At 43.2% G+C, this 18,048-nt stretch overlaps 1 protein-coding gene across 1 annotated transcript in view; it reads left to right on the top strand.

Annotated features, from left to right (window-relative positions):
• Positions 1-18,048, top strand: part of LOC134078306 (titin-like) — a 143,195-nt gene that overhangs the window by 98,994 nt on the left and 26,153 nt on the right. Inside the window, 2 exon segments of the mRNA XM_062534132.1 lie at positions 34-336; positions 468-17,972. Coding sequence (XP_062390116.1) covers positions 34-336; positions 468-17,972 — 17,808 coding nt within the window.

Below are 18,048 nucleotides of genomic sequence, written 5' to 3'. Positions count from 1 at the left end.
ACAGTGTAATAATGTGAAACATTTTTTTTCTAGGCCCCCCTGGTCCACCTGCAAAGCCAGAAATTGAAAATGTAAGTGGAACCAATATAACAATAGCATGGAAGCGACCTGCTGATGATGGTGGCGCAGACATAACAGGTTACCTTGTGGAGAAAAAAGAAAAGAAAGGTGTGCGTTGGATCAGAGCATCAAAGAAGACAGTATCTGACCTTCATTTTGAGATTAAAGGCCTTGCTGAAGAAGTTGAATATGAATTCCGTGTGACAGCTGAGAATAAGGCAGGCTTTGGAGAGCCAAGCGAACCAACTATACCTGTTATGACAAAGGGTATAGCAGGTCAGTAAAAATTATTTTCCCTATATTCTTTTCTCCTGAATCAGTTGTCCTGCTTGATTACTTTTTGTGAATGTTCATTGTTTATTGAAATATTGATGTATTGTCATGTATACCTTTTCTTTTAAAAACAGATGTCCCAGGTCCTCCTGTTAACCCAAGAGTTACTGACACAACAAAAACCACTGCTGAACTGCACTGGGGTAAACCACTAGATGATGGTGGACGTGACATAACTGGATACATAGTTGAGCATAGAAAAGAAGGAGAAGAGGAGTGGGTCAAAGCCAAAAAAGAAGGAGTGCTGAGGATTACAGAATTTGTTGTGCCAGACCTGCAAACTGGAGTGAAATATCACTTTAGAGTGAGTGCAGTGAACTGTGTGGGTGTTGGGGAGTCTACACAAATTGAAGATCTTACTGAAGTTGTTGAACGGGAGGAAGTTCCAGATCTAGAGCTTGACGTCGAACTCAGAAGAACACTTGTTGTCAGAGCTGGAGGATCTATCCGCATTTTTGTTCCAATTAAAGGAAGACCAGCTCCTGCAGTTAGTTGGACAAAAGATGAAGGACCAATTAAACAAAGAGCCTCCATTGATGTTACTGAGTCTTACACTCTCCTGGTAATCCCTGACTGCAATCGACGTGATGCTGGAAGATATGACTTGACCTTGGAAAATGCAGCTGGAAAGAAGACAGCTAATATTAATGTTAGGGTCTTAGACTCACCAGGGCCTCCTATTAATTTGAAACCTAAAGCCATTGACAAGGAGAGCATTACCCTTCAGTGGGAAATGCCTCTTGTTGATGGAGGATCCAAGATCACAAATTATGTTGTAGAGAAACGAGAGTCTACTCGAAAATCATATGCCACTGTAATCATGAACTGTGAGGAATGCTCTGTAAAAATCCCAGATCTGGCAGAGGGTTCTGAGTATTACTTTAAAGTTTCTGCTGAAAATGAATATGGCATTGGTGAAGCTGCTGAGACTGCTGATCCAATCAGAGCATCTCAGGCACCAACTGCTCCTCAAACTGTCACAATCACAAATGTCACAAAGAATTCTGCAAGTTTGGCATGGACTAAACCAAAACATGATGGTGGTAGCAGAATTACAGGATATGTTATTGAGGCTCAGAAGAAAGGTGGTGATCAGTGGGCCCATGTGACAACAGTGAAGTCCTTTGATTACACAGTGAAAAATCTCAATGAAAATGAGGAATATGTTTTCCGCATCATGGCTGCGAATCACTCTGGTCGTAGTCCACCACGTCAAAGCAAGCCTGTTGTCATCAAGGAGCAGACCACAGAACCAGAGTTTGACCTGCGTGGTATCTGTCAGAAGATGATTATTGCCAAGGCAGGAGATGACATAAAAGTTGAGATACCAGTCTCTGGGCGTCCCAAACCTACAGTTTCATGGCAGAAAGATAGTCAAGGACTTAAGTTCACACAAAGATTAAATGTAGAAAATACTGCTGTTTCTACAATCTTGAGCATTACTGAATGTCTAAGAAGTGACACTGGAGCATACACTGTTACAGGAAAGAACATACTTGGCACTGTGTCAGAAACCTTTGGAATCAAGGTACAGGATGTTCCAGGACCTCCAAAAGGACCAATCAAGTTGGACAAAATCTCCCTCACCTTTATTGCGTTTTCCTGGGAGACACCTGAAAATGATGGTGGTGTACCAATTAATAATTATGTTGTGGAGATCAGAGAAACAACAAGTCAGACTTGGACAGAGTTATCCACGCAAATCATCAGAACAACATTCAAAGCAACCCGTTTAAAAACAGGTGTAGAATACCAGTTCCGTGTCAAAGCTAAAAATAGATATGGTGTAGGACCTCCAATCACATCAGAAGCAGTGGTTGCAGCACACCCATTCAAGGTTCCTGGACCACCAGGAACCCCCAAGGTTGTTGCCTTCACCAAAGAGACAATGACAATTGGATGGAATGAGCCTGTCAATGATGGCGGAAGTGAAGTGCTTGGATACCATGTGGAAAGGAAAGAGAGGAGTGGTGTTGTGTGGTACAAGATAAGCAAATCTCTGGTTAAAGGAAACTTATTTAAATCCTCTGGACTGGAAGATGGTATTGCATATGAATTCCGAGTGTTAGCTGAAAATTTGGCTGGCATCGGAAAACCAAGCCATGCCTCAGAACCCATGCTGGCTCTTGACCCAGTGGATCCACCAGGTCAGCCAGTTCCAATCTATGTGTCAAAGAACATTATTACAATTCAGTGGACAAAGCCAGAGTATGATGGTGGATTCAAGATAACTGGATACACTGTGGAAAAGAGAGACTTGCCAGCTGGTCGCTGGATGAGGGCCAACTTCACAAACATCGTTGAAACATCCTTCACTGCCAGTGGACTTACACAGGATGCCTCTTACGAGTTCCGTGTGGTTGCAAGAAATTCAGCTGGTGCTGTCAGTGAACCCTCTGATCCATCAGATCCAATTGTCTGCAAAGATGATGTTGAGGAACCCAGGATTATGGTTGATGCTATATTCAAGGATGTCGTTCTTGTGAGAGCTGGTGACAACTTCAAGTTAGAGGCTGATGTTGCAGGTCAACCATTGCCATCCATGACGTGGACTAAAGATGACAAAGACGTTGAAAGAAGCTCAAAGTTGGACATTAGAATGACTGACCTCACAACAACACTGATAAGCAAAGATTCACTGAGAAAAGATGGTGGTGAATTTGTTTTGACTGCATCGAATGTTGGTGGTTTTGCCAAGCATGTATACAAAGTTAAAGTTCTGGACAGGCCAGGTCCACCAGGAGGACCCCTTGCTGTTTCAGACATAACAGCCGACAAATGCAAGATAACATGGACTCCACCAGCAGATGATGGAGGGGCTGATATTGATTATTATGTTGTTGAGAAACGCGAGTCAAGCAGACTTGCCTGGACACATGTTGCTTCTAAGATAACTGAAAAAGAGTTCCAAGTGACTAAATTATTGAAAGGCAATGAGTACATTTTCAGGGTCATGGCAGTCAACAAATATGGAGTTGGAGAACCTCTTGAGTCTGCTCCAACCATTGCAGACAATCCTTATGTTGCACCTGATGCACCACAAACTCCTGAAGTATCAGCCATCACCAAGGACTCAATGGTACTTTTCTGGGGTGCCCCAAGTAGTGATGGTGGAAGTCCAATAACAAGCTACAATATTGAAAGAAAAGATAAAATTGGTCTGCGTTGGGTTAAATGTAACAAGAGGCCTGTGACCGAGTTACAGTTCAGGGTTACAGCACTTGTCTCAGGACATGAATATGAGTTCAGAGTCTCTGCTGTGAATGCAGCTGGTGTTAGCCCACCCAGTTCCTCAAGTCCCTTCTATAAGGCTACTGACACTCTGTATGAACCCGGACCCCCGGGAAATCCAAGGGTTTTGGACACAACAAAGTCTTCCATTACTATTGCTTGGAATAAACCTGTATACGATGGTGGTTCTGAAGTAACTGGCTATCTTATAGAAACATGTCCTGCTAGTTTAGCGGAAGAGGAAGAGGAATGGACTATTGTATCTCCCAAAGATGGATTAAAGGCAACATCATTTACAATTATAAACCTAAAAGAGAATGATGAATACAAGGTAAATATTTCAGCCATAAATAGTGAGGGAATTGGAGAACCTGCAGCTGTCCCTGGCACCCCCAAAGCAGAGGACAGGTTAATTGCACCAGAGGTTGAGCTTGATGCCGAGCTTCGCAAAACTGTCACTCTCAGAGCCTGCTGCACACTCAGACTCTTTGTGCCAATTAAAGGAAGACCTGCACCTCAGGCTCAATGGACAAGAGACAATGATGAGCCTCTTGACAGAGCCACTATTGAAAGTACTTCATCTTTCAGCTCTTTAGTGGTTGGAAATGTCAACAGATTTGATAGTGGTAACTACAATTTGACAGTTGAAAACAGCTCAGGGTCAAAAACAGTCACAGTGAAGGTCAAAGTTCTTGATACACCAGGAGCTCCACAAAACCTTAAAATTGCCAAAATTACCAAGGAAACGGCGACACTTGAATGGGAACCGCCATTGAATGATGGTGGCACAAAGATCAAGAATTATGTAGTAGAAAAGCGTGAAGCAACAAGGAAAGCATATGCCACTGTCAAAGCCAACTGTCACAAGACAACATATACTCTAGAGAATTTGCAAGAGGGATGTAACTACTACTTCAGAGTCTTGGCTGAAAACGAGTATGGAATTGGTCTGCCAATAGAGACTCCTGAATCAATCAAAGTGTCTGAAAAGCCACAACCACCTGGAAAGATCACACTTTTGGATGTAACAAAGAACAGTGTTACACTAACATGGGAGAAACCTGAGCATGATGGAGGAAGCAGAGTGGGTGCCTATATTGTTGAAATGCAGAGCAAAGGCAATGACAAATGGGGTACAGTTGCAACTGTTCGTGTTACTGAGGCAATAATTAAAAACCTTACACCTGGTGAAGAGTATATGTTCCGTGTTTCAGCAAAGAACGAGAAGGGAACAAGTGATCCTCGTGTTATTGGTGTGCCCGTTATTGCTAAGGACCTTGTGATTGCTCCCTCGCCAAAATTGCAGTTCTCTACATTCAGTGTTCTTGCTGAGGAAGACTTGACTATTGAAGTGCCATACATTGCTCGTCCAAAGGCAGCTGTCTCCTGGATTAAGGATGGAGTCCCCATGAAACGAACTAGTAGGGTGAACTTTTCATCTACTGAGACAATGTTGAAACTATCATTTACAGAAGCCTGCCGTGAGGATGTTGGCCAATACAGCATCAAACTGACCAACACTGCTGGTGAGACCACAGTAGATATTGGAGTGATTGTTCTTGATAAACCTGGCCCACCAGCCGGTCCAGTGAAAATAGAAGATGTAACCTCTGATAGTATAACTATTTCCTGGGCACCTCCAGAGTATGATGGTGGTTGCACTATCAACGGCTATATGGTTGAGAAGAGAGACACAGCCACAACAAATTGGCAACTTGTAGCTATTAATCTTGCAAGGACGAAGGTCAAAGCTGCGAGGTTAAAGACAGGAACAGAGTACCAGTTCAGAATAACAGCTGAGAACAGATATGGAAAGAGCCCTGCTCTCGCCTCAAGCTGTGTTGTTGCTCAGTATCCATACAAACTTCCAGGATCCCCTGGTACACCATCGGTTCATGAATCAACCAAAGACACCATGGTTGTTGTTTGGAATGAGCCTGTCAATGATGGAGGCAGCACTATTTTAGGTTATCATCTCGAAAGAAAGGATAGAAATAGTATTCTCTGGGTTAAGTTGAACAAGTCTATTATCAAAGACACAACATATAAGACAACAGGCCTTGAAGCGGGTCAGGAATATGAGTATAGAGTTTATGCAGAGAACATTGTTGGTATTGGAAAAGTCAGCAAACTGTCAGAGGGGTACATTGCCAGAGACCCTTGTGATCCCCCTGGTCAGCCTGAAGCCATTAAAATCACAAAGGACTCTATCAAAATTGCTTGGACTAAACCAGAATACGATGGTGGAAGCAAGGTGACTGGTTACGTTGTTGAGAAGAAGGAGTTGCCAGAAGGCCGCTGGCTGAAGGCTAACTTTACCAATGTCATTGAAACTGAATATGTTGCCACTGGGTTAGTGGAGGACCAGCAATATGAGTTCCGTGTTATTGCAAGAAATGCTGCTGGAGTTTTCAGTATGCCTTCATATAGCACTGGACCCATTACGTCAAAGGATGAAATTGAGCCACCACGTATCAGCATAGACCCAGAGTACACACAGACACTTGTGATAACTGCAGGTGATTCCTTCAAGATTGATGCAGATGTCCATGGTAAACCATCACCTTCAATTCACTGGATGAAGGGAGAAGCTGAACTTGGAAATGCCTTATATCGTGAAATAAAAAACACCGAAACCAAAGCATGTATTACTGTCAAAGAAGCCAAGCTTGCAGATGGTGGGCAGTACACTCTCTTAATAAGAAATCCTGGTGGTGAAAAATCAGTTAATGTGAATGTGTCTGTGCTGGACAAACCTGGTCCACCAGATGGTCCCATTGCTGTAACTGGTGTCACATGTGAGCAGTGCTGCCTTTCTTGGAAAGCACCACTGCAGAATGGTGGCAGTGAAATTTCTCATTACATTGTTGAGAGAAGAGAGACAAGCAGACTTATTTGGACTGTTGTTGACTCTAAGGCTCAAAGCACTTACCTGAAAATTTCAAAACTACTTGAAGGAAATGAATACATTTTCAGAGTGATGTCAGTTAACAAATTTGGTGTTAGTGATCCACTGCATTCAGATGCTGTAATAATCAAAGATCCTTATTTGACACCTGATACACCCAAGGGAGTTGAAATATCTAATATCAGGAAGGACTCTATGGTAATAACCTGGGAAGCACCAACAATTGATGGTGGAAGTCCTATCACAGGATATGTGATTGAGAAACATGACAAGGAAGGAGTTAGATGGACTCGTTGCAACCGGTCAAGAGTCACAGATTTAACCTTCAAAGTCAAAGGACTCCTTGAAAGTCACAGCTATGAATTTAGAGTTGCTGCTGAAAATGCTGTTGGTGTTGGTGAGCCAAGCGCACCTTCTGTGTTTTTCAAGGCCCTGGACCCCATTTTCAAGCCTGGTCCTCCAAGTAATCCTAAAGTTACTGATATGACCAAGACCTCAGTCAATCTTGCATGGGGCAAGCCTATCTATGACGGAGGTTGTGAAATTCAGGGTTATATTATTGAATGCTGTGAAGCTACAGAAGAACCAGAGAAAACTGAAGAAGTAACTGAAGAGAAAACAGAGGAGAAATCCGAGGACAAATCTGAGGAGAAATCTGAAGAGAAACAAGTAGTATGGACAATGTGCACTCCACCAAATGGTGTCAAACACACCCGATTTACTGTTGAAAATCTAAAAGCAAAACAAGCATACAAGTTTAGAGTTTGTGCTATTAATAAAGTAGGAGTTGGTGAAAATGCAGATGTAGCTGGAGCAATAGTGCCAGAAGACAAGACAGAAGAACCAGATCTTGACATCGATCCAGAGTACAGAAAGATCATGAGCATCAAAGCTGGTACATCTCTCAGATTGTTCATCCCGATTAAAGGAAGGCCTTCACCAACTGTTAAATGGGAGAAAGATGAGGCTCCACTGAAAGAAACAGCTCAGGTGGAGGTTACAAGCACTTACACTTCTCTTGTCATTGACAAAGTCAACAGAAATGATAGTGGAAAGTACAGTGTAACTGCTGAAAACTCTACTGGCTCAAGTTCTGCCATTATTATTGTAAGAGTGCTTGATACACCAAGTGCCCCGGTCAGTTTGAAGGTCAAAGAAATTACAACAGATTCTATAACTCTCTCATGGGAGCCCCCACTTTTGGATGGTGGAGCAAAAATTAAGAACTACGTAATTGAAAAGCGGGAAAGCACAAGAAAAACATTTTCCGCTGTAGCAACAAACTGCCACAAGGTGGTATGGAAAATTGAACCCCTCCAAGAAGGATGCTGTTACTACTTCAGAGTTATGGCTGAAAATGAATACGGAATTGGTTTGCCTGTAGACACTGCTGATCCGCTGAAGATTTCAGAAGTTCCTCAAACTCCTGGTAAACTGAATGTTGTTGATGTGACAAAGACAACTATCTCTCTTGCATGGGAGAGACCAGTTCATGATGGTGGCAGCAGAATTGTTCAATACCTAGTTGAAATGCAAGTTAAAGGCAACGATAAGTGGTCTGGTTGTGCAAATGTCAAGACCTTAGAGGCTACTGTCAAAAATCTCAACCCAGGAGACGAATATCTCTTTAGGGTTATGGCCATCAATGAAAAGGGAAAGAGTGACCCAAGAACCCTTGCTGTTCCTGTTCAAGCAAAGGACCTTGTATTTGAACCAGATATAAAACCGGTATTTAACAGCTACAGCGTTCTGGTTGGCAAAGATCTCTCTGTTGATGTTCCCATTTCTGGACGTCCTAAACCAACAGTATCTTGGAAAAAGGATGGGGAGGGTATGAAAGTAACTTCAAGAGTAAACATTATCAACACAGTGAACTGCACAACACTAAGCATCAAAGAAGCAGCTAGAGAGGATGGTGGCATGTACAGCATTAATGTGTCTAACTCTGCTGGCCACAAGGACACAGCTATTGAAATCATCACTTTGGATAAACCCGGTCCACCAGCAGGACCTGTTAGGTTTGATGAAGTAACTACACAAAGTGTTACCATTTCATGGGATCCACCAAAGTTCACAGGAGGCTGCTCTGTTTCAAACTACATTGTACAAAAGAGAGACACAACCACCACCACATGGGAAAATGTTGCAGCATCAGTTGCAAGAACATCCCTTAAAGTACCAAGGCTAAAAACTGGAGCTGAATATCAGTTTAGAATTATTGCTCAGAATCGTTATGGCAAGAGCTATGCATTGGAATCTAAACCAGTGGTAGCGCAGTATCCTTACAGAGAGCCAGGTCCCCCAGGCACTCCATTTGTTTCACATCTGTCAAAGGATCATATGATTGTAGAATGGAATGAACCTGTTTCAGATGGAGGCAGTGCTGTTCTTGGTTATCATCTTGAGCGTAAAGAGAGAAACAGTATTCTCTGGACCAAAGTCAACAAGACACTCATTCAAGACACTATGTTTAAAACAGCACCACTGGAAGAAAGCATTGAATATGAGTTCAGGGTATATGCTGAAAACATTGTAGGCATTGGAAGATGCAGCAAACTCTCTGAGGGATATGTGGCACGTGATCAGTGTGACCCACCTGGCATCCCGGAGCCAGTCCATATTAGCAAGGATTCCATAACAATCCAATGGACTAAGCCTGAGTATGATGGAGGAAGTGTCATAACTGGTTATATTGTTGAGAAGCGTGACCTTCCAGATGGACGCTGGATGAAGATTAATTTCACAAATGTCATTGAAACCAACTTTGTTATCACTGGTCTAACAGAGGGTGAGAAATATGACTTCAGAGTAATAGCAAAGAATGCAGTTGGTACATTCAGCAAGCCATCCTACAACAGTGGACCTATCACTGCCCTGGATGAGGTTGAACCACCCAAGTTCTCAATTGACCCACAGTTCACTAAAGCTATTGTGGTTGATGCTGGAGAAACATTTAAACTTGATGCTGATGTCTATGGAAAGCCACCACCTACAGTTGAGTGGTTCAGGGGAGAGAAACACATGGAAAACACCATAAGATGTGACATTAAGAACACTGAAACAAGAGCAATGATTATTGTGAAAGATGCTGTCAGACAGGACAGTGGAGAGTACATTCTACAACTGACAAATGTGGCTGGCTCTCAGACTGTTCCATTCCAAGTGAGGGTGCTAGACAAACCAGCACAATGTGAAGGACCTCTTCATATCACTGGTGTTGCATCGGACAGATGTACTCTATCATGGAAGGCACCACTTCATGATGGTGGGAACCCAGTAACTCATTACGTAATTGAGAGACGAGAAACCAGCCGCCTTGCTTGGACAATTGTTTCAAGTGACTGTACCACCACTGTATACAAAATAACCAAGCTTCTTGAGGGCAATGAGTACATCTTCCGTGTCATGGCAGTCAACGCTTATGGTACTGGCGAGTCACTTGATTCAGCATCTGTAATCATGAAAGATCCATTTGTACCCCCTGGTTCACCTCAAATTGTTGATGTAACCAACATTGCAAGGGATGGTATGACTGTTTGCTGGACTGCTCCGGATAGTGATGGTGGAAGTGAAATTACCAGCTACGTCATTGAGAAGAAAGACCGAGCAGGAATCAAATGGACAAAGTGTAACAGGCGAAAGGTAACAGACTTGTGCTTCAGAGTTACAGGTCTCACAGAGGATCATGAGTATGAGTTCAGATTGGCAGCAGAAAATGCAGCTGGAGTTGGGGAGCCAAGTTTACCAACCCCATACTACAGGGCTTGTGATCCAAAGTATAAGCCTGGCCCACCATCACATGTACACGTTATTGACACAACAAGCAGCTCTGTTACTGTTTCATGGGGAAAACCTCTCACTGATGGTGGAACTGCAATTCAGGGCTATATTGTTGAGATATGTAAAGCTGAGGCTGAGGAGGAGGAGTGGACAATGTGCACACCACCAACTGGATTAAGAGTCAACAAGTTTGAAATCACCAAGCTTGCTGACCATGAATATAAGATCAGAGTTTGTGCAATTAACAAACTGGGTGTTGGTGAAGCAGCTGAAGTTCCTGGAACTGTCAAACCAGAAGACAGAGTTGAAACTCCTGAAATCCTGCTTGATTCTGAGCTGAGGAAAGGAGTCATTGTTCGTGCTGGTGGATCTATGAGAATTGATATACCATTTAAGGGAAGGCCAACTCCAGAGATTAAGTGGACAAAAGATGAAGCAGAGCTGAGTGAGCGGGCAGTGATTGAGAAAGGTCGTCATCACACCCAACTTTCACTTGATTCTTGTGACAGAAGAGACTCTGGAAAATACATTCTGACACTTCAAAATAGTAGTGGCACTGTATCTGAATTTGTGACAGTAAAGGTTCTGGACACACCAAGTGCTCCTTTGAACCTTAAAGTCACAGAGATTAAGAAGGACTCTGTTGTACTGGTGTGGGAGCCTCCACTTGTTGATGGTGGTGCCAGGATCAAGCATTATGTCGTTGAAAAGCGTGAATCTACGCGCAAAGCATATGCAGGTGTCACAGCGAAATGCACCAAAACAACCTTCAAAGTTGAAAATCTTGCAGAAGGTGCCATGTATTACTTTAGAGTTATGGCTGAAAATGAATATGGTATTGGTTTATCTGTTGAGACAAAGAATGCTTCAAAGGCCTCTGAAGTTCCACAGCCAGTTGGAAAGGTCTTCCTGACTGATGTTACCAAAGTTAGTGCCTCTCTGGCATGGGAGAAACCAGAGCATGACGGTGGTAGCAGAATTGTTGGATACATCATTGAAATGCTACCAAAGGGAACAGATAAATGGGGTGTAGCAACATCCGTTAAGACCTGTGAAGGAACTGTCCAAGGGCTAACAGCAGGTCAGGAGTATCTGCTCAGAATTTTGGCATACAATGAGAAGGGGAAGAGTGAACCAACGCCACTGGCTTCACCAGTGATTGCGAGTGACATGACTATTGAGCCAAGCCTTAAGGTACAGTTCAGTACATACAGTGTGAAATCTGGTAAGGACTTCCAGCTGGAAATCCCAGTATTTGGACGCCCTAAACCGAAAGTTACTTGGAAAAAGGATGGACAAAGTATCAAAATATCTAGCAGATTGGGTATTTCCAATACACCAACATCAACTATCATAAAGATCACTGAGGCCACCAAAGAAGAGTTAGGAACATATGTAGCCACAGCCACCAATACAGCAGGCACGGCAACAAAAGAGATTGGACTCATAATTCTTGATAAGCCTGGAGCTCCAACAGGACCAGTGAAAGTATCTGATGTGAGTAATACCACTGTCACCATCTCATGGGAGCCCCCTGAGTATACAGGTGGCTGCCAGATCAAACATTACATTATTGAAAAGCGAGACACAACTACAACTACATGGCAACTGGTTTCAAACAATATGGCAAGAACCACTATGAAGGTAACCAAGCTGAAGAAGGGTTCTGAGTATCAGTTCAGGATATCTGCTGAAAACAGATACGGAAAAGGTGCTCCTCTGGACTCCAAAGCAATTGTGTCACAGTATCCTTACAAGGTCCCTGGTCCACCTGGTACTCCCTATGTCAAATCTGCCACAAAAGAACAAATGATCATTGAATGGAATGAGCCAGTGAATGATGGTGGAAGTTCAGTCATTGGTTACCATCTAGAGAATAAAGAAAGAAGTAGCATCATGTGGAATAAACTAAACAAGACACTCATTAAAGATACTCAATTCAAGATTATAAATCTAGAGGAGGGTGCCGGTTATGAGTATAGAGTGTTTGCAGAAAATATTGTGGGCATTGGTAGATCGAGCAAAGTGTCGGAGAGCTTTGTTGCTCGTGATCCATGTGATCCACCTGGTACCCCTGAAGCCATTGCCATCTCAAAGAACCAAATGACTATTCAGTGGACAAAGCCACAATATGATGGTGGCAGCAAAGTTACTGGATATATCGTAGAAAAGAGAGATTTGCCTGAGGGTCACTGGATGAGAGTTAACTTTACCAATATCATTGAGACTGAATTTACTATCACAGGCTTAACACAGGACAATCAATATGAATTCAGAGTAATTGCAAGGAATGCAGCTGGCATTTATAGTGGACCATCTGACAGCACTGGTGCAGTCACAGCTACAGATGAAATTGAGCCTCCAAGTGTCTCAATGGATCCAAAATATAAGGATGTCATTGTTGTCAGTGCTGGAGAAAGTTTGCTCATGGATGCAGATATTCATGGTAAACCAACTCCTACTGTTGCATGGCTAAAGGAAGGAAAGGAAATTGAAAGGGCACTCAGAATTGAAAGGAAAACTACAGAGAAATCTGCATTCATTACAATCAAGGACTGCACAAAATTAGACAGTGGGCACTATGATCTCAGTCTTACCAACAGTGGTGGAACAAAAGTAATACCAATTACTGTGAAGATTCTTGATAAGCCTGGTGCACCCACTGGGCCATTGCGTGTTACAGGAGTAATGCAGGACTCATGCAAACTGTTCTGGGCGGAGCCTGCTCTCGATGGTGGAGCAAAGATTTCTCATTATATTATTGAAAAGAGAGAAACCAGCGGACTGTCATGGAGGATGGTTGAAACAAAGGTTGAAAGTTCCAGTTTTCATGTGACTAAACTTCTGCCAGGTGATGAATATATCTTCAGAGTTATGGCTGTCAACAAATATGGTGTTGGTGAACCTCTTGTGTCTGATCCAGTTGTTGCACGCAATCCTTACATGACACCAAGTGCACCCTCTGCACCTGAGGCAAGTGAAATTACGAAGGACTCAATGTTGCTAGCATGGACTAAGCCAGAATCGGATGGAGGAGCTGAAATCAGCGGCTATCATCTTGAGAAACGTGACAAAGATGGAGTGAGATGGACTAAATGCAACAGACAGAAGCTGACAGAGGAATTCTTCAGAGTAAAAGGCCTTCTAGAAGGTCACTTCTATGAGTTCCGCGTTTCTGCTGAAAATGAAGCTGGTGTGGGAGACGTTAGTGATTTGTCAATGTTCCACAGAGCTATTAACGAAACAACACCGCCCAGTCCACCCCAGCATCCCAGAGTTGTAGATCATTCAAAATCAACAGTCTCACTCTCCTGGGCTAAACCTGCTACTGATGGTGGTGCATACATCAAAGGCTACATTGTTGAGATGAAAGAAGTCGCTGCTGAAGAATGGACCACATGCACACCTCCAGCAGGTATTCAGAGAACAAGCTTAACGGTGGAAAATCTCAAGGAAAATGGGGAATATGACTTTTGTGTTTCTGCCTTTAACTCTGAGGGAGTTGGAGAGCCTGCAGAGTTCCATGGCCCAGTTGTTGCAGTTGACAAAGTTGAGGCACCAGAGATGGAATTAGATGCTGACCTCAGAAAGGTTGTGTCTGTCCGTGCTGGTGGATCTCTGCGCTTATTTGTAACTATTAGAGGTCGACCTGAGCCTTCTGTGAAATGGGAAAAGGCAGAGGCAGAGTTAACCGAACGTGCACAGATTGAAGTCACAAGTTCCTATACAATGCTTGTTATTGACAATGTCAACAGATTTGACAGTGGGAAATATTCCCTGAACCTTGAAAATGCTTCTGGCACTAAATCTGCCTTAATTAATGTGAGAATTTTAGACACACCAAGTGCTCCTCAGAAGTTTGAAGTGAAGGATGTCAAGAGAGACTCAGTCACTCTCTCCTGGGAGCCTCCTCTGACAGATGGTGGATCTAAAATAACTACCTATATTGTGGAAAAGCGAGAATCTGTAAGGAAAGCCTACACAACTGTCACAAGCAACTGTACCCACACTTCGTTCAAGATTGATGAACTCCAAGAGGGTGGCATTTTCTACTTCAGGGTTTGTGCTCTGAATGAGTATGGTATGGGTGTGATGGCAGAAACTAAAAATCCAGTGAAAGTTGCTCAAGTGCCCATGGCTCCAGGAAAAGTCACCCTTGTCGATGTCACCAAAACCAGTGCAACTCTCACATGGGAAAAGCCTGCCCATGATGGAGGTAGCAAAATCATGTTCTACAATGTGGAAATGTTGCCTAAGGGAACTGACAAATGGGGAGTGGCCACCACAGTCAAGGTCTTGGAAGCAACAGTACCAAATCTGGCACATAATGAAACATATTCATTCAGAGTTATTGCTCTGAATGAAAAGGGAAAGAGCGAGCCAAAAGAACTGGGTGTTCCAGTTGTCGCTAAAGAGATTGAGATTGAACCCTCTGTTCACGTGCTCTTCAACACTTATAGTGTCAAGGCTGGAGATGATCTCACAGTTGAGATTCCAATCAGAGGCAGACCTAAACCTGTTGTGTCATGGAAGAAAGACAATCTTCCTCTCAAACAAACTTCCTCCACCACAATTCTGAACACAAAAACCTCAACCAAGATTGTCATAAAAGAAGCTAAAATTGAGCATGTAGGAAAGTATGATCTCACTCTTGCAAATACTGCAGCCACTAAGTCATTTGATATTAGCATTGTTGTTCTGGATAAACCAGGAGCACCCACTGCTGTGAAATGTGATGCTGTCACAAATGATAGCATTACTTTGTCATGGGGCCCACCAGAATATGATGGTGGCTGTTCAATCAGTAATTATATTGTTGAGAAGAGAGACACCAACACACAAGTTTGGCAGATAGTTTCCACTAATGTGGCTAGGCAATCTATCAAAGCTACTCGCTTGACTCAGGGCTCTGAGTACCAGTTTAGAATCTATGCTGTCAATCGATATGGGAAGAGTCCTGGCAAAGATTCTCCAGCAATTACTGCACAATACGTATGCAAGCAACCTGGACCTCCCTCTACACCTCAAGTATCATTTGCTACTAAGGCTTACATGATTGTCACCTGGAATGAGCCAGTCAATGATGGAGGCAGCACTGTACTTGGATATCATTTGGAACGTAAAGAACGCAGTAGCATTCTGTGGACAAAAATTAACAGAAGCCTGATCAAAGACACAGAATACAAAGTCACTGGCATTGAGGAATGCATGTTATACGAATATCGTGTCTATGCTGAAAATATTGCTGGAATTGGAAAGGTGAGCAAAGTCTGTGAGCCTGTAGCTGCAAGAGATCCATGTGATCCTCCTAGTCAGCCCACAGTTACTAGTATCACAAGAACATCTGTTTCTCTCTCCTGGACAAAGCCTGAGTATGACGGTGGATCTAAAGTTACTGGCTATATCATCGAACGTAAAGATCTTCCTGACGGCCGCTGGATGAGATGCAATTTCACCAATGTGCCAGAAACATACTTTGATGTTACTGGCCTCACAACAGATCAACAGTATGACTTCCGCGTTACTGCAAAGACTGCTGCGGGTTCCTTCAGTGAACCATCCTATAACACAGGCCCCATCACAGTCAAGGATGATGTAGATCCACCACGCATAATGATGGACGTGAAGTTCAGAGATGTCGTAGTTGTAAAAGCAGGAGAGACTCTGAAAATTAATGCTGATATCGTTGGCCGACCCCTTCCAGTGGCATCATGGACAAAAGATGGTCATGAAATTGAGCCCAGGGCCAGAATTCAAGTCCTTTCTACCGACACCACCACATCCATAACAGTTAAGGACTGTGTAAGAACTGATTCCGGTCAGTATTTACTCACACTCCAAAATATTGGTGGAACTGTAACAATGCCTGTGAACTGCACAATCATTGACAAACCAGGCCCTTCAGCTGGTCCACTGGCAATCACTGGCATCACTGCAGAGCAGTGCACATTGGCATGGGGACCTCCTCAAGAAAAGGGCGGTGCAGATATCATGCATTATGTAGTGGAGCGACGAGAAACAAGCCGACTTGCATGGACTCTTGTGCATGGAGAGGTTCAAAAGAATTATTACAAGGTCACAAACCTTCTTCAGGATAATGAGTACATCTTTAGAGTTAGGGCTGTAAACAAATATGGAGTTGGTGAATCACTTGAGTCTGAAGTTATCAAATGCTGCGATCCTTTCATAATTCCAAGTGCACCATCATTTGTTCAAATCACAGAAATAACAGGGGATATGATGAAACTCACCTGGGAAAAACCTGAAAGTGATGGAGGCAGTGACATAGCAGGATATATAATTCAAAGGCGTGAGAAAACAGGCAATCGCTGGGTCCGCTATAATAGACAACTTATTACGGATGTGACAGCAGATGTGTCAAAACTACGTAAAGGTTGTGAGTATGAATTCCGTGTTCTTGCTGAAAATGCAGCTGGTACTGGACCTCCTAGTGACCCATCTGCACCAGCTAGAGCAGAAGATGAAGCAGACATACCGGAACCACCAAACAAACCAAAGATTGTCGATTTTACCAAGACCTCTATCTCAATTGTATGGCACAAGCCAGGAGATGATGGTGGAGCCCCAATTCTTGGATATGGTGTGGAATATAAGAAGACAGAGGATGAGGAATGGACAGAGGCCATTGCATTGACAAAGAATACAGAGTTTACCATCTCAGGTCTTACAACTGATGTGGAATATGAGTTTGCTGTCAAAGCAATCAACAAAGTTGGTGACAGTGACCCCTCTCTACCTTCTGAACCTCAAGTAGCCAAAGACAGAGTAGATGAGCCTGTATTTGATGTTGACATAGAGATGCGTAAGACACTACTTGTCACACATGGCCATTCATTCACACTCACTGCACCATTTAAGGGAAGACCCTCACCATCAGCTACTTGGGCCAAGGAGGAGGTAGACCTTAAGCTCAGAGCTAGCGTGGAGACCACTGCCACTAGCAGTTCCCTCACTGTTGAGCATTCAACAAGAAATGACTCTGGACAGTATGTTGTTACCATTGATAATGGAATTGGAACTGCTTCATTGCCTATGATGGTCAAAGTCCTTGACTCTCCTGGGCCCCCACGTAACATTAAGGCAAAGGATGTAACAAGGGATTCTGCTAGAATTACATGGGAAGCTCCAGAAAATGATGGAGGTGACCCTGTGAAGGCATACCATGTTGAAAAACGTGAAGCAAGCAAAAAGGCATGGGTCACTGTAACAAGTAGTTGCCATGAGATGTCCTACAGAGTTGAAGACTTGCAAGAGGGTGCAATTTATTACTTCAGAGTCATTGGAGAGAATGAATATGGTGTGGGTGTTCCTGGAGAGAAGAGAGATGGAACTAAGATCACTGAAAAACCAAGTGCACCAGCGAAGTTGGGTGTGACTGGTGTGACAAAGGATAGCATCTCCCTGGCCTGGTCAAGACCAGAACATGATGGTGGCAGCAGGGTTACAGGCTACCTTATTGAAGCAGTTGAAAAAGGACAAACTAAATGGGTGAAATGTACAACAGTGAAGACAAACTCACACACTATTAAAGGCTTGAGAGAAAATGCTGAATACCTCTTCAGAGTTATGGCAGAAAATCATGCTGGACTCAGTGAACCTAAAGAAATGATCATTCCTGTCATCGTGAAAGATCAGCTTGGTAAGTGTTCTTATTATTGTTCTCGTTTGTGATGTTGACCAAGAGAGCAATCATATTTGTACAGTAATTCCTGTTT

Source organism: Sardina pilchardus, chromosome 4 (assembly GCF_963854185.1).
Source record: "Sardina pilchardus chromosome 4, fSarPil1.1, whole genome shotgun sequence".
In the NCBI taxonomy this organism is placed as follows: Eukaryota; Metazoa; Chordata; class Actinopteri; order Clupeiformes; family Clupeidae; genus Sardina; species Sardina pilchardus.
Note: the sequence above shows the minus strand (reverse complement) of the source record. Positions and strands in the feature narration are given on the sequence as shown.